At 51.6% G+C, this 24,068-nt stretch overlaps 1 protein-coding gene across 4 annotated transcripts in view; it reads right to left on the bottom strand.

The window, feature by feature from the left end:
- RCOR1 (REST corepressor 1) overlaps positions 1 to 24,068 on the bottom strand; it is a 92,107-nt gene that overhangs the window by 5,956 nt on the left and 62,083 nt on the right. For all 4 annotated transcript variants that reach the window (XM_023745976.1, XM_023745974.1, XM_023745975.1 and 1 more), the window contains 5 exons: positions 14,055 to 14,107; positions 12,230 to 12,391; positions 11,232 to 11,350; positions 8,657 to 8,735; positions 4,841 to 5,035 (listed from right to left, as the gene is read on the bottom strand). In XM_023745976.1, the coding sequence (XP_023601744.1) occupies positions 4,841 to 5,035; positions 8,657 to 8,735; positions 11,232 to 11,350; positions 12,230 to 12,391; positions 14,055 to 14,107 (608 nt within the window). The remainder of the gene's footprint in view (positions 1 to 4,840; positions 5,036 to 8,656; positions 8,736 to 11,231; positions 11,351 to 12,229; positions 12,392 to 14,054; positions 14,108 to 24,068) is intronic.

The following is a 24,068-nucleotide window of genomic DNA, read 5'->3' as shown; positions in this document are numbered from 1 at the left end:
ACACACTGACCACCAGGGGGCACACTCAACACAGGAGCTGCCCCCAGGCCAGCCAAGGCGGGTGCCAGCGGGGGGCCCCCCCGATCGCCCTGCCGGTCACCCCACAGATCAGCCCTGATCGCCGGCCAGGCCAGCGATCCTACCTGTGCACGAATTTCATGCACTGGGCCTCTAGTTTTAAAATAAAAAACTCTGAAGTAGGGCGTGGCGGGCTAGTCCACAGGCAGCGGGCACGGTGGGGCCCTGCTCCTGCTTAGCGGGGCTCTGGGCTCTGGGCCCGCAGGAGGAAGTGGCAGGAGAGTGATCTGACATCAGGTAAGGATCCGAGGCATGAGTCAGTGACACTGAAGAGAACCTGGACGGTGCTGGTGGCTCCATGGCTTGTGGGGTAAAGAGAAATGGTCACTGGTGCGGAGAAGGCAGTGCTAATAAACAGTTCTGAGGGTTCTCTCTCTCCCTCTCCCTTCCTCTCTCTGAAATCAATAAAAACACCTTTTAAAAAATATTTCCTTAATTGTTTAAGCTGCTGTTGGTCAGGTTTTCTGTCATTTCCAGGTGAACGGTTCCCTGACATACAACCAAACACGGGCCCCCAGATAACCTGCCACTGAGTCCAGTGCGCCGGGCAGGAGCGCGAGGTTGTGGGCGGCAGACACCTGTCTCCGCCTCAGCAAGTCAGACTCGAAGCCCACTCTCTTCGACCATGTGAACGAGGAGCCACCTTTAAGTTAAAAAGCCCTGCTCTCCTCTTGTCTACCCCGCCACAGCACCAGCAGCGCTGCAGAAGAGGGGTGCAGCCGCAGGGGGCAGGGAGTCCCGCAGAGGAAGGGCAGATGCACCCGGGAGCCCACAGCCTGATCGGGGTGAGCGCTTCCCATGCAAGCAGAGCTCCCAATGCCCCGAGCTGTGTCGGCTGGTGCCTCAGAAGGTGGGTGGCCCTCAGCGGGTGCCCTGGAAGGTGGGTGGCCCTCAGCTGGTGCCCCGGAAGGTGGGTGGCCCTCAGCTGGTGCCCCGGAAGGTGGGTGGCCCTCAGCTGGTGCCCCGGAAGGTGGGGCGGCCCTCAGCTGGTGCCCCGGAAGGTGGGGCGGCCCTCAGCTGGTGCCCCGGAAGGTGGGCGGTCCTCAGTGGGTGACCTGGAAGGTGGGTGGCCCTCAGCTGGCGCCCCGGAAGGTGGGTGGCCCTCAGCTGGTGCCCCGGAAGGTGGGTGGCCCTCAGCTGGTGCCCCGGAAGGTGGGGCGGCCCTCAGCTGGTGCCCCGGAAGGTGGGCGGTCCTCAGTGGGTGACCTGGAAGGTGGGTGGCCCTCAGCTGGCGCCCCGGAAGGTGGGTGGCCCTCAGCTGGTGCCCCGGAAGGTGGGTGGCCCTCAGCTGGTGCCCCGGAAGGTGGGCAGCGAGGACTGACCTCCTCTCTGAAAAGAGGCCTGGGAGGCTGAGTGGTTCTCCTGAGATTAGAGTGCAGCTGCGCCAGCCGCACGCCAGGAGCCATGCCTCGGCCCCGGGCCTGCTGTCCTGGGCTCGCTCCCTCCTGCACCACAGGCAGACGGGCCGCGGCTCCCACTCTTCTCACCCCGAAAGTGAGAGCCGACCTCCTATTTGACCTTCAAACAAGTCAAAGCAGCAAAAACTAAAGTAAACCCTCAGCCGACATCCGCCTTGAATTCCGGACGGAGAGAGAGGAGGGCGGGAGGGAGGGCAGAAGGGGGAGCGCAAAAAAGGGCGACACTAGGCTACGCAGGTGAATTCAGCTGCGATGTCCCAGGCAAAATTAGATTCAGACAACAAACACGCTATTTCTCATGCCAGCATCCATAGTAGGAAAGGGTTACATTTTTTTTTCTTTTTACTGATTTGCGAGAGGAAGAAAGAGTGAGGAGGCAGAAAAGGGTTAATTTAAAAAACAATGTCCTTTACAAGAACATCAAAACCGCCAAATATCTAGGAGTGACTCTAACGAAGGGCAGATAAGACCTACACACTGAGAACAACACAACAGAGAAGCGAGGCCGCGGTAAGCGTGGGGCATTTCATGGGTCAGGTGGTGTTAATTCTCTACTCTGATCTATAAATGCAGTACAATCGCAATCAAGATTCTAGCAGAATTATTTTTCTGGAAATTGAGATGATTCTAAATTTAAATGGAAAAGGGCCGTGAATGGCCGACAATCCTGGAGAACTTGTACTACAGACCCGACTTACACTCTCCCTCCAGACAGTACCTGCTGTGAAGGAGGACAGACAGACGGAACGGACAGGAAACCCGCACTGACCACCGGAAGCTGCAAGGAAAACGAAGGCCCTGCCCTGCAGCGGCAGGGCAATCTTTTCAACACGCAGCACACGGTTCACTAGGAACCCGCACGCCACACTGACCCTGCGCAGAGCAGCACACACAGAAAAGCCTCCGGGCAGACTGAAGTCCAAACTGTCAGAGGCTTGGACAGATACAGGCAGACAAATGCAAGCAGCCCACCTTCTACCCCACACAGGGATGAACCCGGTCTGGGTTAAAGACTTAAAGCTTAGACCAAAACCATAAACATTCTAGAAGAAAACATAGGCAGTAAAACCTCGGACATTTCTCGTAGCAATATTTTTTCTGATATATCTCCTTAGGCCAGGGCAACAAAAAGAAACAAAAAGAAAAAATAAACAAATGAGACCACGTCAAACTAAAGAGTTTTTGCACAGCACAGGAAACCATCAACAACATGAAAAGACAGCCCACTGAATGGGAGAACATATTTGCCAATGATATATCTGATAAGGAGTTAATATCCAAAATTTACAAAGAACTTTGAAAAATGCAACTGCCTTATGACCCAGTGATTCCTCTTCTGGGAATTTATCCAAAGAAACCCAAAACACTAATTCAAAAGAATGTATGTATCTCTATGTCCACTGCAGCGTCATTTACAACAGCCAAGATGTGGAAGCAACCCAAGTGTCCATCAGTAGACAAGTGGCTAAAAAAGCAGTGGTACATTTACACAATGGAATACTACTCTGCTGTAAAAAGAATTTTTTTTTTTAAGAAAATTTTTCACCCTTTGTGACAGCATGGATGGACCTGGAGAACATTACACTAAGCGAAATAAGCTAGTCAGAGAAAGACAAGTACCATGTGATTTCACTCATAGGTGGAATTTAAAGCGCAAACTGAACTAATAAGTAAAACAGACAGACTCAGAGAGAGAGAGAAGACTGACAGCTGGGGAGTGAATGGTTGGGGAGGGAGACTGAGCAAAAAAGAAAAAAAAACAGAACTCATGGGCACGGAAAAGTGTGATGATTGAGGGGGTGAGAGGGGATGAGTGGAGGGATGAGGCACAGAGAGAATGAATGGTGATGTTTTGAAAAAAATAACATAAAATGAAAACATTTTTAAGATGTAAAAGGCAAAACAACACTAGGATCACATGCCGGAATATCTTCCTTACCTAAGGAAGGTTGTTCACAGAACTCAAAGAGCACTAACCATAAAAGACAAGAGTGAGAAACTGGGCGACTTAAAGTTAAGAATTTCTGTGACTCAAAAGATACCATGAGGAGAGTGAAAAGCCTTAAAACAGAAACGGATGATTTGCGCCCCCTCTTCCAGGGTCAGTTCGCAACGCCTTGGGACATTTCTGTTGCCTCAGCTGGTGGGGGGCACTGCTAGCATCTGGTGGGTGAAGGCCAGAGACGCTGCCGGCACTCTCTCAGGCACAAGACAACTCCCCACAGAGGAGAACTGCAGCCCACATCGCAGCAGTGGTGGTCCGGGAACCTCGCACTGCAGCCCACATCTCGGCAGTGATGGTCCGGGAACCTCGCACTGCAGCCCACATCGCGGCAGTGGTGGTCCGGGAACCTCGCACTGCAGCCCACATCGCGGCAGTGGTGGTCCGGGAACCTCGCACTGCAGCCCACATCGCGGCAGTGGTGGTCCGGGAACCTCGCACTGCAGCCCACATCGCGGCAGTGGTGGTCCGGGAACCTCGCACTGCAGCCCACATCGCGGCAGTGGTGGTCCGGGAACCTCGCACTGCAGCCCACATCGCGGCAGTGGTGGTCCGGGAACCTCGCACTGCAGCCCACATCTCGGCAGTGGTGGTCCGGGAACCTCGCACTGCAGCCCACATCTCGGCAGGGATGGTCCGGGAACCTCGCACTGCAGCCCACATCGCGGCAGGGGTGGTCCGGGAACCTCGCACTACAACCAAGATTACTTTATCCAGCAAAGCTATCATTCAGAATTGAAGGTCAGAGAAAGAGCTTCACAGATAAGGAAAAGCTAAAGGGGTTCATCACCACCAAACCAGTATTATACGAAATGCTGAAAGGTATCTTTTAAGAAGAGGAAGAAGAAGAAAAAGGTAAAGATACAAATTATGAACAACAAATACACATCCATCAACAAGTGAATCTAAAAATCAAGTGAATAAATAATCTGATGATCAGAATAAACTGGTGAATATAATAGAATCAGGGGCATAGAAAGGGAGTGGACTGACTATTCTTCGGGGGGAAAGGGGTGTGGGGGATGCGGGAAGAGACTGGACAAAAATAGTGCACCTATGGATGAGGACAGTGGTGGGGGGGTGAGGGCGGAGGGTGGGAGGGGAACCAGGTGGAGGGGAGTTATGGGGGAAAAAAGAGGAACAACTGTAATAATCTGAACAATAAAGATTTAATTTTTTAAAAAAAAGAAAAACAAAAAAAGAAAAAGCAGTGAGCCAGTACTAAGATCTTCCACCCAACTCCTTAGGGAAAGTGCCCTTTGGAGACGTGTGGGAGGAGAGCGTCCGCGTATGAACAGTGAACCCCCTAAGGCCTCGCCAGCTCCCCAGTTCGGGCGGGTACCTGGCGCTTGATGGAGACCAGCTCCATGTCCAGCTGGCGCAGCACCGTGGTGGCCGCGGTGGCGTTCGCAGACACGGCCTCCACGTCTTCTTGGGAGAGGAACATTCCCTTCGGAGGTTTCCTCTTGGCTCTGTTCTTGGCTTGGGTGCTATGCTTTTCTTTCTTGATCTGAGGGACTGTCTCAGCAGGAGGCACCTGCACAATACACAGATTTGGATGCATGTGACACCAAAAAACTTAAAATGCCAAATGGACAGTAAACACGTATTTCCTCACCACGGCTCCACACAATCCGTGACAAACACCAGGCTGCATCGTCACCGCACCTGCCCGTCCTAACAGGGAGGCAGGCAGGGACTCCTGGCAGAGGACCGCTCCCTGCCCACAGCTGCACCCTCACTCTCACTCGGAGGCTCTGACAGCAGCGCCTCCGCTCCCTGCAGTGACGGGAGGCACCTGCGCGCTGCGCTGCACACAGAGGGTAGGAGCTGCCTGTCTTCACAGGCCCCACCGTACAGAGGGAGGGAGGGAGGGAGGGAGGGAGGAGGAAGGAAGGTAGGTTGGTTCAGCATATGTATAAAGATCCATTTAAATTCTTTAAATCTTTATACAAGTTTAAAAATATACAAACTTCAATATGAAACTGTGACTTTTTACACATTTTTTGGGGGAATGACATTTAACTTTTAGGGCAACTGTGCCCTAAAAATCTCCTTCAAAAAATATAAGCTGTCATTGAAATGCACGGCTGCTGCTAATTTTTTAAGCGCTTTCTCTCTGAATCCAAAACCTGCAGAAATGAAGTGCAGTGGAACCTTGGCCAGGAAAGGCAACGTCTCCGTTAAGCCTTTTAAGAGCAAGAAGTGTATGTCTTTGCTGATAAACTGAGAATATCTTCACATTGTGAGACCAAGCTGAAGGCCATGCAGACACACGATGCAGCCACGGCAGTGAGTCCCGCAGGGCTAGCAGAGGCCCGCGATGCCGCCCCGGCAGTGAGTCCCGCAGGGCTAGCAGAGGCCCACGGCCACGGCAGTGAGTCCCGCAGGGCTAGCAGAGGCCCACGATGCCGCCCCGGCAGTGAGTCCCGCAGCGCTAGCAGAGGCCCACGATGCAGCGTGTCTGTTTTAATAACACTTAAGCGTGTAAACTACGATTTAAGTATTTTTCTTTTTGACTCAGAAACTGAGCTATATAAATAAGAATTACAGAAATTAATATAAAATCAACCTTTTCTCTTCATTTAAAATGTTCCATTGAAGAACCTAGTAGACAGTGCAACAAAACAAAGCTCACTATGCATTCCAAGTCCAATTTGATTTCTCAGACAGTCTTAACGGAACTAACCCTTAAAGCAGGGGTCCTCAAACTTTTTAAACAGGGGCCAGTTCACTGTCCCTCGGACCATTGGAGGGCCGGACTATAGTTAAAAAAAAAAACTATGAACAAATTCCTATGCACACTGCACATATCTTATTTTGAAGTAAAAAAACAAAACGGGAACAAATACAGTATTTGTATTTGCATGTGGCCCGCGGGCCGTAGTTTGAGGACCCCTGACTTAAAGCAATCTTGTTATTTGCACTCATATAAATTGCTGGCAGAGTGCCATTGGGAAAGAATGACTAGTTCCCCATTTGGTGATATAACCAGACCAAAGAAGCCTTAAAAACATATCTAGAACACTTTGACCCAACTGTCAACATCCAGAAATTAACTGTAAAGGGAAAAATTAAGTGCACTAATACTCAGTTATGAAATCAGCATTGTTTATGACAGCATAAAGCAGGGGCAGAACTGTAAAAGCCCACGAGGATTAATCTCCTCAATATGAACGCGCTGTATGATGGACTAACACACAGTTGTGAGGGGAAGCACGGGACTGGCTGGATGTCTGTGCGGAGGAGTCTCCGAAAGGCCGGGGCCTCTGGGGGGACCTGGCCGAAGGCGGCAGCCCCTGCCCTGACTTCTCCAAGCAAGTCCGATCCCCGGGGGTGTTTTGCTAGAATCTCTGTTTAGTCTTTTAAGACCCGGCCTTGTAGAAGCATGAGCTTTCTCAAGGATGCCTGCCCTGCTGATTGTATCTAGAGGTTAATTTTAGTTCAAGCTGTTGAGACAATAAAAGCCAAAGGCGGCAGGAGAACAGGGCTACTTGGCGGCAATAGCCAAGTAGTGCCTTAGCCTCTCTTTCACAGAAACGTGTGTGAGAGTCATCATTCATCTGTCGCTCAGGGTCTGCCGGTCAGCCCCGGCACAGTTGTGTATACAAATGTATTTGACATAAACAGAGTAAATTTGAAAGGTTATAAAATTTATATATAGATAAAGATCCCATTTATATATTTTAAAATAAATATTTACACAGAATTAAGTATATAGGCATATACTTAAAAACATTTAAAAAAATATTTGTATTGATTTCAGAGAGGAAGGGAGAGGGAGAGAGAGAAACATCAATGATGAGAGAGAATCATTGATTGGCTGCCTCCTACACGCCCCCTACTGGGACTAGGCCTGCAACCTGGGCCTGTGCCCTTGACTGGACTCGAACCCAGAACACTTCAGTCTGCAGGCCGATGCTCTATCCACTGAGCCAAACCGGCTAGGGCTACTTAAAAACATTTTTTAAAATTTTATTTTAGAGAGCGAGAGAAAGGGAGAGGGAAGGAGGGAGGGGGAGGGAGAGATCCATTTATTGTTCCACTTATTTATACATGCATTGGTTGATTTCTGTATGTGCTCCAAGCAGGGATCAAATCTGCAACCTTGGTGGATAGGGACAACGCTCTAACCAACTGAGCTACCCAGCGCCCACACTCCTTACAGAGGAACGTGTGAACGGTGACTATGGTGTACGTGGTTTCATTTTCTCCTTTTGGTTAGCTGTATTTCGTACTTTGTCCATAAGAAGCACATGGCACTGGTGTCATGTCAAGGTTAGGCCTGTCTAGACCCTTCTACTTTCCTGCCTGAAGCAGCGTTCTCAGACCTCAGAGCCTGTGAGACAGAGAACCCTCGAGTTTACGAAACTGCAGGCTCTGCCTTCAGAACAACCCCCGTGACCGCCAGTGAAGGTCCTGCCCACAGTGGGGCCAGCACCGCAGCCCGAGGACCCCGTGGCCGGCCTGCTGCAGGCAGTGCTGATCGTGGGGTTCCCCCAGAGCCTCGAAGCCGGGCTTTCCTCGGAGGGCCCACAGTGCTTTAGTCAATGTGATGAATGGACAAAATAATGCCAGACTGCGACCCCCATTTCAAAAGGCTAACTTCCCAACACCCCCCTATCCTCAGCGGACAGGTTACAAAAGTCGCCCACAACTGTGGGGTTCTGTGAGGCAGGCCCCTGAATCAAAGCACTAAAAACCTCCGGCTTATGCCTTTCAGGATGTGAGCGATTACACTTCACCCTGGGAGGCTCACCTCGTGACCTGCGCTGTTGCTTCTGAGGAAGGAGAGGAGCGTGCAGAGCCCGGGCGTGACAGCGCGGGGGCGCCACAGGCCGAGGGGAGCCGCGCCCTCGCCTGGCCTCGGGAGCACCCCTCTCTGAGGCGCTGAGCCAGCGCCGGAAAGGTGGCAGCGAGAACTCCGCTAGACACACTGTCACTCGTCACTGCAATCTTTCCTTCAAGACTTCCTTGACTCATGCTTCCTGGCGAGCGCAAGGCTAAGTTCTCTAAGGCCCAGATATTATTGCTCAAAATGCATATCATGGCGCCCTGCGCCACAGAGCAGTTAATGCCTTCAGTAGAATAAGAGAGAGGAAGGAATGTCTGCTTATGAACTAGCAATAACATCTATTTGCCTAACAGGAAAAAATACCTCCTTTTTGCTCTCCTTATTCTGATCAATCTCAAGGTCAATGGGGTTGTTTCCATTTGCTTCTTCCAGTTCATCCTCACTGAAAGACAAGAAAAAGTGACTGAAATGTTATTTGGTATTAATGTACTTAATATACAAATACATTGATATGATATAAAATTAGTATGTTTTCAGACTCTGAATAAAAACATTTTTACAATTCAAATAAAATACCAATCCCACAGTTCCTTTAGTCTAAATGATTAAAATCAACTATTAAAATGGGTTTCTAACTCCCAAACTGGCCTACAACCCTGTTGCTTTATATAAAGTATTTTCTCTCAACTGAAAATATGAAATTTAAGACATTGACTTTATTTCCCCATAATTATCTGGTGGAGAACTGGGACATGACCATTAGACACAACTGAGAAATGTTCACGAATGCAGTGCCTCTGCGCAGGGAACCTACCTGCCGCCGAGGCCCCGGGCGGGCACAGGGCGGGCTACGGGCGGGAGCAACTGGGACTTAAAGTCAGTCCATCCCACCAAGGCCCTGGCTGCTGCGCTGCTGCAAGTGCTCTGGCTACGCCTTCCCTGAGCCTCTATGTAAAGAGGACAAGAGCTCGCTGGGAAGGTCACTAGGAAACGAGAAAACAAGGCCCAGCAGCCTGCCGCTGGCCCACTGACGCCAAGATGGCGCGGCCAGAGCGCTCGGGTTTCCAACAGCCACATCCCACTTGCATCCAGAGACCACGCCCCCTTTACCCCACTCCTCCCCTCTATCCCCACCCTCCTCGGCCCAAGGTGGTACAGGTTTGGGCTGAGGAAAGAGTGTGAAGCAAAGAAAGAGCCTGGGCTGAGGGTGCTCTGCCCCCGTCCCTGCCCTGGCACCACAGCAGGTCCCATCAGAGACCGGCCGGCCCTGCCCCGGCGGGCGCCTCCTGCCTGCATCCTGGGGGGTGACGTGCCCGCCGGAGGTGGGAGCAACATACCACCTGGGGCGTCATTTCATACTCAGCACAAGTCCCAGGCTGTTTTGGTATTTAATGCTGCTTTCAGTGGGTAGGCTGCATCCGTCTGCAGTAATAAACCTAACTTACACTCAGTGCACGAGACCTGACATATCACGGAAATAACGACGTCCATGCAAAGTTGCTGCCACACTGAAGACACTCGGTGAGGAGGTGGCCACCTTTCTCTGTCCTGAGGAGTGCTGAGCAGACACTGACATGCCCCTGTGCGTGCTGAAGACCAAGACACTGCAGGCGCCTGGAGGTCAGCACTGCTCAGGCTCCGGGTGGGAGAGCAGGCGATGCTCAGCGTCGCGCATGTCACCCGGGGGCCGGGAGGGCCGAGCTCTCAACTCGTTCCCACGTGTTGTTCTCTTTCATTTGAAATCATAATACTCTTCTGAGATGGGGCCAAATGATCACTAGTTTACAAAAATAATATATTATGCAAAATGTGGAAAATGTAATTTTAAAAAGCCGCCTATATTACCACCAGCCTCACCCAAAGACCACTGTGCTGTGTGCTGGCGCCTGGCCCTGAAGCGCCTTCCTTTGCAGCTGAGGGGCCGGGGCTGGGAAGGGCGAGCAGGGCCTTCCAGCCGAGCGTGGCGCCTACGCCCGCGTGGCCACCCCCCTGCGCTGTGCCTACAGGGGCCGAGGACCTGAGGACAAGATGCATCCTTTCACTAAACTCGCTGTGAAACTCGCGTTCACTAAGAAACCATGAAATGCTTCTCTCTCACTCACGCGTGCAAAACAGACAAGAGGGAAGAAGCACTGGCATCTAACACACCGAGCACAAGCACATGCCAAATGCATCTGTGCACGCACGTCAGGTAAAGCTCCACCCAGAGCCCTGGCTGGTGTGGCTCCGTGGAGAGAGTGTGGGCTGAAGGGTCCCGGGTTCGATTCCGGTCAAGGGCACGTACCTTGGTTGCAGGCTCCTCCCAGGCCTGGGCCCTGGTCAGGGCGCCTGCAGGAGGCAACCAAAATCGATGTTTCTCTCAGCCCCTCTCCCTTCCACTCTCTTTAAAAATCAATGGAAAAATATCCTCGGGTGAGGATTAACAAAAAAAGTTGATTTAAAAACTACGCCCAGGAAAGAACAGATCCCTGCTATTAAAGAAGACGCCCTGGCGCAGGCCCAGCGGCTCAGGTGGTTGGAGCGTCGTCGTCCTGATACACCAAGATTGTGGGTTCGATCCCTGGCCAGGGCACACACAAGAGTCCACCAATGAATGTATAAATAAGTGCAACAACAAATTGGTATTCCCCACCCCCTCTCTTTCTAAAATCAATTGTCTTTTTAAAAAGCCGCCCTTAAGGGGCATGAAAGAATGTGTGGGAAGCTTCCTGGCAGGAGAGTGGCGAGAAAAGTGCTGCAGGAAATGCCACGGTGCATGAGCACAGCATCAGCAGCGAGGGAAGCATGTTGTGAGTCTGGTCCAGCAGGAAGGCCCTGGGGGAACGCAGCCACGACTCGCCGGTGTGTCCACCCGCTCACAGCGTTCTAGCGACTCCGAAGGTCCCTGGGGGGGGGGGGGGGGGGGCGGGGAGGGGACAGCACCCCAGGCGCCACTGACCTTTCCTCCCGCTCTCGCTTCTGCTTGCGAGCGTGGCGATCCATCACGCTGGTCTTAGTCCTCGTCTTCTTCCACGAGTAGTAAAATTTCACCAGACTCGCTATCGACTTGTCAGGAAGCTAAATGTAAGAAAGAGGGGACTTAGATTTAAAACTAACCTTTCAGAATCAAACGTGCTTACACCCACGTATGGGGTCACGCTCACGTCGTCAGAAATGTCCTAAGTCACAGCCCCTCCACAACAAGGAGAATCATGAAAGCTTCTTCATACATTTTCAAATGACTAAGTGTGACTGTAAGCGAAACAGCAGTTTAAGATGAATCCGTTTCCACACACCTGAAGTTTCTAACATAGTCTAACATAACTTTTGGGGAACTTTAAAAAAGCTCATTTGAGCCCTAATGCAACGTGGTAGGAGCCCACCCAGCAGCACTCTAGAGTGTGAGAGATAAGCAGCCCTTCCCTGGGAGGCAGGCCCCCATGGCGCCATCTCCTCAGTAACCGCAAGAGCCTTCCCTAGCCTTCCCTAGACTTCCCTAACCTTCCCTAGACTTCCCTAACCTTCCCTAGACTTCCCTAGCCTTCCCTAGACTTCCCTAACCTTCCCTAGACTTCCCTAACCTTCCCTAGACTTCCCTAACCTTCCCTAGACTTCCCTAACCTTCCCTAGATTTCCCTAACCTCCCCTAACGTTCCCTAGCCTTCCCTAGACTTCCCTAACTTTCCTTAACCTTCCCTAGACTTCCCTAGACTTCCCTAACCTTCCTGGCTCGAACAAGGGGGGTGTCACGGCCCTCAGGCTGGGAAGTGCCAGGAAGTGCTCCCTACAGTAATCTGCAGCCTCGGTCCCCCCTCCCCCCTCACCACCCGCTCCAGCAAAGCAGTGAGCCTAAAGGGAGCTTTCCTGGAATGAGGCCTCCTGCCTCAGTGCTAGATACCCCGCCCCTGGGTGCGCCTGGGGGGTGGGGGTTGGGGCCCTCGGGTCTCATCTACTTACCATCTGTTGGATTCTATGGAAAGTTTTCCCGTGGAAACTAAAGGCTTGCTCAAACAAGACTTTGTCTTCCACAGTCCACTCGTCTGGGAAGGGGGTAAAGTTGGGCAAATCAGCCAAGGATTTCTCAATGTTATGCTTGTGCCAAAAGAGCATCCCAAGAGCCTAGAAAAATAGCATCAGTGAGATTTTAGACCAAAGATGTGACCATCACGTTAAAACGGAGACGAGGCTGGCAAGAGTGCACACCTTCCCTCCCAGACAATGAACAGCCGCTGGAGCCGCTCCTGCTGTCACTAACTCCTCACCCCACGAGCCCGCGATAAGCAGGCCCCCACCCGCGCTGCTCAGGTTGGACTCGGAGGCCCTGCCTCGCCACAGAGCCAGGAAGTGGCTCTGGCACCTGTGTGGCAGGGTCACGCCTCAGGCCCTGCACCTGGAAGGCGAGGCTGCCTCCCAAGAGCACGCCCTGCTGCTCCTCCTCTGCCCAAAGCGCAGCACAGCCGCTGGGGGCTCAGTCAGCTGCCGCGCCGTCCTGGCACCAAAAGGTTACAGGTTCGATTCCTAGGACACAGACCCAGGTTGCGGGTTGGAGTACATACGGGAGGCACCCATCAATGTTCTTCTCTCTCCCTCTCTCTTTCCCTTCCTCGCTCTCTAAAATCAACAAAAACATATCCTCAGGTAAGGACTGGGGAAAAATAACCCCGGCAAATAGGAATAAATGAGAAACAGGAGAGGGAGCTCGGGAATTCCCTGAGGAGTGTCTTGCATCACAACTCTGAAGCGAAGACAATCACGCTTTTGAAGATCAGAATCCTTGAAAACCATACAAGGATCACCCAATCATGTTTACACTCTCTAAACAGAATAAAAAATGGATGAGCTTTCTGGGCACCTCATGCAGTTCATGAGCAGGGTTAGAACAGGAGAAGCACACATTTCTTGCTTTGGAAGATTCTGGAACTACCTTATCATAGTTGCCTTTTTAACAGTCCTACCAGGATAGAATAATTACAAAGAAGGCCAAGGCTGTAAACCAGAGTGCCGTTCTAATTGGAGTCACTGGGTAAGGGGAAATGCTAGTGCTGTCCAGGCTATAAAATCTAGGTCGATGCCAGGAAAGCACTAGCCCCGCTTAGCGTGCTCACTTTTAAAGCAGTGATTAGAAACTTTTAAAACAGCCTTTGAACAATTTTTAAGTGAAAGCCTTAGCCAAATTTTACACCTGAAAGTGACTCAAAACAATTAATATTAAAACACGATAGGTTTAAGCGTGGCAGCCTGAGTCAGGAAACACCATCAACAGCCGAAAAATGACAGCTCGGCCGAAACCGGTTTGGCTCAGTGGATAGAGCGTCGGCCTGCGGACTGAAAGGTCCCAGGTTCGATTCCGGTCAAGGGCATGTACCTGGGTTGCGGGCACATCCCCAGTGGGAGATGTGCAGGAGGCAGCTGGTCAATGTTTCTCTCTCATCGATGTTTCTAACTCTCTGTCTCTCTCCCTTCCTCTCTGTAAAAAATCAATAAAATATATTTAAAAAAAAAAAAGAAAAATGACAGCTCACATGGCCACGTAAGGAAGCACGTGCCCAGCGTCCCGCACCACGGCCTCCACTGCCCTGCGGCCCCGCGGACGGACCGTCCACTGCCACCCACCTGGGGGCTCCTCGCACACCGGCTCCCGGGCGGTGCGAGGGGCCAGAGCCCGCGTGACGCCGCTGTGACCACCCAAACGCTGCTGGGGGGACACGGCCGCTCCACCCACACCACACCTACTGGCTCGCTCTAAAGCCCGTTTCTAACAACAAAAGAAACACGTCGTTACCTGCTCCATGTTGTAGCCGTGCTTCTCCTTGGCGATGGCGATGTACTCGTCCACTGAAAAACAAGACAGGCGTGAACAGGGCCGCGGGCTTAGGACAGGCCCGCGCGGGGCCTACAGGCAGAAGCCCCGCAGGACTCGCTGAAATATACTCAATATGAAAGCCCTTATCTCTGGATGGCAAAATTATGACTCTCTTTTCTAAACTTGGTTCTACTTATTTTCCATAAACAAGTATTTCTTTAGTACCTGAAAAATAATTATTTATAAATAAAAAAACATTAAATTGGGGTTTGTTTTTAGGAGCCAAGGCTACAGAACAAACAACCTATCGCTATATTTTAAAAAACCTAAGAGATGAGTGATGTGAACCAGTGTCTGGTATTTGCTTTTAGGCACTAAGAAAACTGACCCCAAGGTGAACCTGCTTCCACCTTATATTTTCTAGTCTATTCTCCAGAAAAATAAGGCACTAGTCGTCTATAGCACTTCCTTATATTATCCATGTGTGACTTCTCTATGTAAATTACAAAAATAACACAAGCTCAAAACACCACTAGGCAGAGCTGTATGCAACAGTGACATCCCCACGGCCCCTGACCTCTGTCCCGGAGGCTCACTCGGTCCCCTCGGCCCCTGGCCCCCGTCCTAGAAGGTCAGTTAGTTTCCTGAGAGGACAACTCGAGGCCGAGGGCCAGGCTCCAAGAGCTGCGCTCGCCCAGCTGCAGTGAGCGCGCGGCCCGGCACTGCGCAGTCCGGCCACAGCCCTGGCTCCCGCTGCGGCAGAAATGTAATCAGTTTTGAAAAAATAATTCAGACTCTTTTTTAGTGTGCATTCTAACGCCAGAGAAAATGTTTCTCCACTGACAGAGGGAAAAGGTCAGCTTAACTCAAACCGTAACTACACACAGTGCAGCTCCCTGCTAACGGCAACACGAAGCATCCACTTCCTCCTTTTACAGCCAAGTCCGTACAGACCGGCTGTCACTGCGCTCGCAGCAGGAAAACTCCAGGGCACCGGAGACTCGGTGAACTAAACCAGCGGCCGCCAACCTTTCGGACCTCACAGCCCACCAGTGGCCCACGGCCCACCGGTTGGCGACGCTGAACAAAATGACCTCAGGGCAGCCTTGGTGAGCACGCAGCAGGGACGGCACATTTCTGCCTACATGCAGCTCTGTGAGCCACAACTGCCACACCACTGCCCCCCTGGGCCCAGCGCACCCAGAGCGCAGTTCCAGTCCCCGCCCCTGAGGCCTGCTGGGCACCCGAGCAAGGTGGCCTGTAAAGCCACAGCGCCTGTCAAGTCACCCGGCCCAGCGGGCAGGAGTGGAAGTTACCTTGTGAAAGAATTCTATCTGACAGCCTCTGGCAAAACACACTTGGTGCATTCTCTTCATTGTCCCCAGCTTCCAACAAAGATTAGCAAACAGCTGCTGAGGGGTGCTGGGAGCTGTGGCATGGGGGGGCGGGGGCGTGGGGGCTCCTTTCCCAGCAGGGCAGCAGCCGGGTTAGCCCTGGGGAGGAAGGCGCAGGTGGAGCCGGCTCTGGCTGACAGACGAGGCCTGGGCAGGGGTGGACACTCAGCACTGCGAGTCAGGTGGAGGCCGCCTCCCTTAGCAGCTCCCCGGCCTCCCCAGCGCATTCTGAATGAAGAGCGTCTGTACAAGCAGTGCTGCGGACCCGCCTTGCCTTCCTAGACGCCCTGTCCTCAGCTCCTCCTTTACTCATCAGGCCCATGGCGACCACCACCGTTTCTGGCACCCTGACTCCCCACTCCCTGACTCCCCACCTCCCTGACTCCCCACCTCCCTGCCGTGCCAGTAGCTGCTGGAAGGACATACTGAAAATTAAGTGTGAATTTTCAAAGCCTCCCTCGATTTTTCGATTTTTCGGCCTAAGAAAATAAAATCCACTCACAAACAAAGGATGACCAGATGCAACGGATAAGAGATGAAACAGGAAGGGAGTGAGCCCCTGAGGCAGGGGGTCATCAAGGAAGGTGTGATCAGGGCGAAGTCCATGAGGCTAAGGAGCCGCCAGGACATGTCCTGGGGACAGGGCCTTTGCACCCAGCGCCCTGCCCTGCCCTGTCCTCCCCAGGGCGCAGGGGTCAGTACCGGGAGCCCCAGGGAGCAGGAAGCAGCAGACTTGCCTTGTGCGACTTAGCTGACCCCCAGCTTGTCTGTCAGAAGCAGAACTGCTCAGAGCTAAGTGCTCTCTGCCTCAGAAGCAGCCTGCCATTGCATAATGCAGTATTTTTAAAACTTGAAAATTCCCATGGAAACCACCGAGGAAAATGGTCCAATCTTAAATGATGATGCATAAGACATACATCACTCTGATCATTTAAGGAATTACACAGACTGTACATATCCTTTGCTTTGACAAGTACTTAATGTTATGGAAAGCACAGGTGACTGAGTTATGTTTTGGGGGTGACATCACTTAAAGGTAGAGTGTGCATGTGTGTGTGATTCATCAAGAAAATTTACAATACAGCCAGTAATCCTCCTATATAATAAAAGGCTAATATGCAAGTTGACCCATCAGCAGAATGACCAGCGCTATGACACGCACTGACCACCAGGAGACAGATGCTCAAAGCAGAAGCTGCCCCCTGGTGGTCAGTGCGCTCCCATGGGGGAGCGCTGCTCAGCGAAACCGGACTCATGGCTGGTGAGTGCAGAGGCGGTGGTGGGAGCCTCTCTCACCTCCGCTGCAGGCGGGTGGTAAGGAGCGAGGTGTCCTGGACTGTGAGAGCCCCTGAGTGCAAGAGGGCGCAGGCCAGGACACCCTCCCCCCCAGTGCACAAATCTCGTGCACCGGGCCTCTAGTATTGTAATAACTACGTATGGTGCCAGGCTGGAAACATCAGGAGACACTTTGTCAAGTATGATTGTCTGACCATTATGCTGTACACCTGAAACTAATGTAAAACAATAGTGAATGTAAACTGTAGCTGAAAAATAACATTTTTAAAAAAGAAAATTCACAAACACCTCATCAAGCATATATTGAGCTACCCTTACTATGTACAGAACGCTCTACTGAGTAGCAGGACAGACTACAGACGATAAACTAACTGACTTCCTTCGGTAGCTTGAAACAACACACAGGTAACGGAAGAGAATACAGATTCCAAAATAACAGCACAGATGCAGATGGCAAGGGCATGCAGAGTGATCAGGAAATAATGATCATGACGATGATAATCGGGACGGCAGTTACACCGAGTGATGACAGCAGCTGACATTGGTCATTCACTGCCAGCCACTGCGCTAAGCTCGGCACAGGGTTCTCTTTCTTATTCTCTCCAGTACTTCAGCTACCACCTCATTCCCAAAGGCCCAGAGAAGGCAGGGGATTTGGAAACTCAGGGTCTGACTCGGGACCTGGGCGCTGAACCTCTGTCCATGCCTCCCTCTCTCTGGAGGAACCGCCTCCACGGCGCAGAGAACAGATCAGGCCAGTCGGCCTGTGTATCCCACGTGAACGGGGTTAAGGAAATAGCGCTCTGGCTGGTGAAGGAAGTGGTGAGAATGGGAGGTCACCGGCACCTGGCTGCCTTGTGCGAGGCCTCATTCGCTTCTATATTCATGTTTAATCCAGGGCTACATGCCCTTAGTACCATTAGTAAGAGTCTCATTCAACTGCAAATGTAAGGAAGAATGCAGACAAAACTGCCAGTCACCTAGCTCACCCGGGCCGGCCCTGGAACCCAGAGTCGGAACGCCTTATGCCTGTGTATATCCCATGCAGAGCAGGAGCGGACACCATGAGGTGGGTGAGGACAAACTAGAGCTGTGATGCAGCTTTTTAAATGGTTTATCGTTATAACATTGGCAGTAGCATTAGGTACAGAAAAGGAGGCATGGCACCAATGTCTCTCTTCAAGAATATAATAAATATCAGGGCATCTCCTTTTATTATTAAAACACAAAATGAGCAATCACTGTAACTCAGAATCCAAAGGCGCTTCTTAAATCATGTAAGGAAAGCAATGATGCCACCTGGTGGGCATAACTATCACTACAGTTAACATTTCAATGAGACACTCCCCCACCCCATTCAGGGGAACAAGAGAGCACAAGACACAAGACAAGACTCTGCCAGAGTCTAATACAATGAGCCTGTGCTCCCTAGTCAGCAATGAAATACACTTTCTCTGTTAAAATGCTGTTTCTTAATGTAGCTTTGCTAAAATCCCACTTTACAGAAAAAGCGCCCCCACCCTCCTGAACCCAGTAAATACGACACAACCCAGCCCAGTCCCGTAAACACCTGGATCAGGTGGAAATGAGAACTGTGAGCGCCCTGCCAAGCCTCCCACATCCGCAGGCAGCTCAGCACCTGCTGCTGCTCTGCACCCCGGCCGCCCTCCATCTAGGATCTGCGCGCATGACTGTAAGTTCTCCCCGCCTCTGCACCAGTTCCTTATCCGTATGAGAGCGGAGTAGTTATGACCTTAAAAGTGTCTCCCATGGCTAACACTGTATGAGTAATCTCTTGAGTTTTAACGTTAAAGAGTAGTCAGCGAGTGACACACTCTCTCCTTGCGTCTCTCACATCAAGTCAACTTACTCATGACTCAGACCCTCGCAGGCAACTGCAGACTCACAATAATTTTGTTTGTTCTCATATGTTTTGCTTTGTACAATATGAGCTAAGAACGGAACCATGCTCAAACAAGGTCTGCATCTCCCTTTACTAAAGGCAACATTCCCCTACATGAGGGGGGTGGGGGGCCTCAGCCGCACAGCTGAGCGCCTCCTGGGGAGAGCCTGACCCTGGTCCGTCCTCGGCGCCGTCGGGAACCAGCAGGCTGCAGCACGGTTCTCCCTAACACCAGAGTGAGGCCAGGTCTCCTGCCCGGTCCCTCCGAGGCAGCGGGAGCAGAGACATACAAATGCAAGTGTTACAGAATGACTCCTTCCTACGTATTCATGAGCGTCAGCTACAGGCGAGGGTGCAGTTTAGAACCCAGCATTCGTTTAGCAGGAGAAACCCACCGAGGCTGGCGCGCCGCTGGAACTCTGCTCCAACTGCAGTTCCCAGCCCGACCTCTGAGCCACCTCATCCACTTCTTCCAATCCCACTCTTGGGCTCCACCCTGCTGTGTATATTCGTGTGCATAGCTGTACATGCACACACATGCATATTTGTATTGTGGTGTGCACACATGTGTTACATACATGTGCACACACCTATGTGTTTGGTGTGTGCACGTACATGATGTATCCATGCACCTTGCACGTGTGCAGTTTTATGAAGTATGCCGTGCTGTAATAAAGAAAGGCGCGCATGGCAGGACACAGCTTGGTGAATTTTCAGAAAACACGCACATCTAGCTCCAGGAGAGAGCCCAGGGCACTGTAGGTGGTTGGGTCTGTTTTTCTAATGCTCGCAGGGATGATGACGGGCAGTGTTGAGAATCAATGAGGTAGAGCAAACAGTAATGTGTAAAGAGCATGGGTTTGATAACATTCCCCATTTCCATGTGATAAACATCTTCTCAACAAGCACAACATGTTTTAAGGTTTTGGTGCTGAAAAGACTATGACAACAGCAAAACCATAAGCCCAAGAAGAATGTGGCTTGAGGCTTGTGAATTTGTGAATTTCAACAAAAAAATGTCCCGTCGGTGACGAAAGAGGCTCTTTTTAAAAGCACCACTTTCAAGGCCGCCTCCTGCTGAGGGCTCCAGCAGGGGAAGGAGGTGGTCAGAGGCGGCTTTGAAAGCCCGCACGCAGGACTTCTAAGGCTTCTGTACAACCTCGCGTCACCGGGCATTGCCTTGGACCCCACCTCTCCCACCGATGCAGACGCTGGCCGTCCCTCACGCAGTCCATCCTACACACGCGCACAGCCAGTGGGTCCTAAGGGAGAGGCCAGCGGCCACGGGAGGCCAGGCTACGGCCAGCACCTGGGGACCAGCACAAGGTTCTGCCCACCACAACCTTTACACAAGTCACTTACCCTCTGTGGACCCGTTTCTCTAGCTGAGCTGCGGGGGGCATGGTGAGAACAGAGGGGCACACTGTTGGGAGGGGCACCTTTCCCCTGGTAAATCCTACTGTTTTCAATGCTTCAGTCTCAGGGGGATGGGGCTCTTCAGCAGTAAAGAAACCCGAGCTTTCAAAGCAGGCTGCAGAGGAAGAGGTTTTACAGCAACTAGTGTGTTTACACTGAGTCATTCTCCACGGGTTCAGTCAGTCTTTCAGCCCTACTGTGTGTGCCCATGCTTACACAGCCATGATGAAAACAGTCTCTGCTTTGGTAGAGCTCAGCGCCTGGCTGATGAATTACACAAACAATGAATTCCAACTGCCACACATGCAGAGAAAAAGAGCTATGGATGCACTTACCTGGGAAACCTGACCTGCAGAATCAAGGAAGGACTTTTGTTTCTACTGGACGGACACTGTCAGTTCCTGCTCACGCGTGTTATTTATAGTAGGAAAATGAAAGTATTTCAGTGGTCAAGAATGGGGACATGGTTAAGCAAATCAAGCCACATGCTGGAATGTATTTGGGATCAAAATCCAGTTTAATTTCTATCAGGAAAACTAAAGTTGAAAAACTATTCTATACAAATGATCCATATGTGCTTAAAAGCAGAGTGCACACGCGCCTAGCGACAAGACGTGAAAGCAACACGTTAGCAGTGTTGTACCCACATGTTGAAGGGAAGGAATTCTAGGCTATTTAATAATAAAAACAAGCTCATGTGTATATGTAATTTCTTTTCTGAACCGTTTGAGAGACTCATATGTTATGGCCCTGTATTCGTCTTAAATACTCAGCATACAGTTACTGGTATTAAATGCTCGGCATCTGTTTTCCAACAGTAGGTACATGTATCCTCTTAACCACAGAACAGGACATTTAACACTGAAACAGCAATCTGTGTCTGTGCCCCAATCTGGCCAACTGTGCCAAAGTGTGCTTTATATGCTGAAGAACTTTTTTAATATTTTTATTTTTAAATATACTTTTATTGATTTCAGAGAGGAAGGGAGAGGGGGAGAGAGTGAGAGAAACATCAATGATGAGAAAGAATCATCGATCGGCTGCCTCCTGAGGATCGAGCCCACCGAGCCAAACCGGCTAGGACTATGCTGAAGAATTTTAAAGTAAGTCCAGGTACTTCATCAATATGCATCCTTTAAAAAAGGCCAACAGCCCCAGCTGGTTGGGCTCAGTGGATAGAGCGTCAGCCTGCAGACTGGAGTCCTGGGTTCAATTCCGGTCAAGGGCATATGCCCGGGTTGAGGGCTCCATCCCTAGTGTGGGGTGTGCAGGAGGCAGCCGGTCAATGATTCTCTCTCATCATTGATGTTTCTCTCTCTCCCTCTCCCTTCCTCTCTGAAATCAATAAAAAATATATACATATTTTAAAAGGCCAACCTATTTTTTCACAAAACCACATGCCATTATCATACCTAACAAAAGCAGCAAACTTCCCTGGCATGAGAAACGATGTTATATGCACTGGCTCATCTAACAAGCAGCAGTCTAGAGTCTCAATACTGAAGAGACCACGGGTCCGTCACCCGCATCTCACTGGGCGGAGCATAAACCAGTCCGGCCACTTTGGGAAACAACCTGGCACTCAGCTTAGAGCTGACACCTCCGCTCAGGATGGCTATCAAGACACAGGTCAAGGAATGTTCCAGCAGTGACAGCCGTCATGGTCAAAACACAACAAACGTGCACGAGAAGAGAGGATGAATCGGGACAACAACATTGTAAGTTTAAAATGATGAAGATAAGACTCGTTGATATGGTTAAAGGGCAAAGTAACCCTTGATTATAATGAGGGCTTCCGTCACAGTGTGTATAGTTAGCTGTTTTGCTAGTAAGTTTTGCACATTTTGGCTAAAAGAGAATAAATAATACAAATAATCTTCACAGGCTAAAAAACAGCATTTTAATTACAAGTTTCAAGCTCTTTGATAGCCATCTATCTAATAATAGGATAATATGCAAATTGGTCAGGACAATGGCCCCTGCGTCGGCCCAGAGACATGAGCTCGCATCCACCGACCCCGGCAACAGGCCCCCGGACGTGAGGCTCACGTCCCCGCCCCCCTGCACCGGCCTGGGGGTCCACAGGCGCATGGAGGTCCGCAGGCCTCCGCCACGGCCCAGCCTGGGGGTCCACAGGCCTCCCTGGCTCCAGCCTACCTCTTTGGGGCAACCCATCGAGGAGCCCCGGATGGGTGGGCGGGGCCTACCTCTTTGGGGCGATGGATCGCGGGGCTTCCGCACTGTGACAAGGTACAGACCAGGCTGGGGAACCCTCCCCCTGCCCCGAGTGCATGAATTTCCTGCACTCGGCCACTAGTCCTATATAATAAAAGCCTAATATGCTAAGTGTCCGGTCATCCGGTGACCGGTCGACTGTTCAACCAATCAAAGCGTAATATGCTAATGATATGCTAAGGCTGCTCAACCGCTCACTATGACGTGCACTGACCAGCAGGGTTAGGTTACCTTGCTGCTGGGGTCCGGCTGATTGGGACTGAGTGAGATGGGTCTGAAATGCCCTGGAGTCCTCCTGCAGTCCCTCCCCGGCTGGCCGGCCTCAATCGGCCCTGATGGGGACTGGGCAAGACGGGGCCAGACATGCCCTGGAGTCCTCCCGCGGTCCCTCCCTGGCCCCGATCTTGTACCGATGGGGTCCCTCGGCCTAGCCTGCACCCTCTCGAAATCCAGTACCCCTTGGGGGATGTCAGAGAGCCAGTTTTGGCCCAATCCTGCAATCCACTCCCCTTGGGAGGGCGCCAGATGCAGGGCTCATGGCTGGTGAGTGCTGCTATGGCACGAGCCTCTCCCGATCGGGGCAGGGATGAGCAGGAGCAGCAGGTAGGAGCTGCAGGTGGCGTTGGACTGCGGGTTTCGGCCCCATCCCTGCAGGCCACCCAGAGGGACCACCCATGCATGAATTTGTGCACCAGGCCTCTAGTTTATTCATAAAGAGATGAAAACCAAGGCCAAAGTTAGCTTATCCCGCCCCAACCCCTGCATCCTCCAGTCACAGAGCGAACAGGTGAGAATGTGAAGTCCCGTTTCCCTGGGGGCAGTGAGCCCACAATCACCCCAGCAGTTCCCACTGAGACAAAGCTGCACCGGCCGGGCTAGGCTGCTCAGTCTTGTCTTCCTCCAGTGCCGGACACATCCAGCCGCTCAAATATTTACTGAGCAAAGGAATGGCCCCCAAATGGCCCAAGTTGCAAAACAGAGCCCCAAAGCCTGTACTTACCATCTCCATCCAGGAGTGCCCACCCCATCATCTGCTCACTCACTGGACAGGTGGTCATGGTATGTCTCCCACATGCCCACAGAGGGCTGACGGAGAACTGAGCAAAGGGCCCGCCGCTGCGCTCGCCAGGAGAGACGCAGCAGTGCTAGGCCGGGTGATGGATGGGAGGAAGGAACCAGCACGTGGCCATTTTAGTGTGGTGAGAGGAGGCCTCGGAGAGCGCCGCTGCAGGATGGCGAGGCGTGGCTGGGAGGAGTCCTGCTCGGGGAGCATGCTGGGAGGTCCGGGAGGCAGAAGTCGGGTCGGGTCGGGCGATGCAGGGCCTGGTGCCCAACGGCCAGGTCTTTGGCTTGAAATTATAGCGGACTAGAATGTTCTGAATAGACCTCTGAGATTCACCACATGTTCATGTGAAAGTTTAGGCATTTACATTGACTACGTAACTGAAACTTGCACACACAGTGTACCTGGAAATGTGGGAAGGACATGCGCTGACACAGAACAACTTCCATGTACACTGCAGGTCTCACTCCCAAGAAAGTAGACTTATTTTAAAGTCTCGAATTTGCCTTTGGTTTTTGACCAATTTTAAATTCGGCGTGTCTAGCAGGTCACATGTGTTAGTTTCTTTCTCTACAGTCACTAGTCAGCCAGCGTTCACCACCACCGAGCCAGCCTGACTGGCATAGCGCACGAGTGCCGTCCCTGCCTATTCAAGAGGCCGGTGCTTCTCACCGTGCACCAGTTCT

The sequence above is a fragment of the Myotis lucifugus genome, unplaced genomic scaffold, assembly GCF_000147115.1.
Source record: "Myotis lucifugus unplaced genomic scaffold, Myoluc2.0 scaffold_610, whole genome shotgun sequence".
Taxonomy (NCBI): domain Eukaryota; kingdom Metazoa; phylum Chordata; class Mammalia; order Chiroptera; family Vespertilionidae; genus Myotis; species Myotis lucifugus.
Note: the sequence above shows the minus strand (reverse complement) of the source record. Positions and strands in the feature narration are given on the sequence as shown.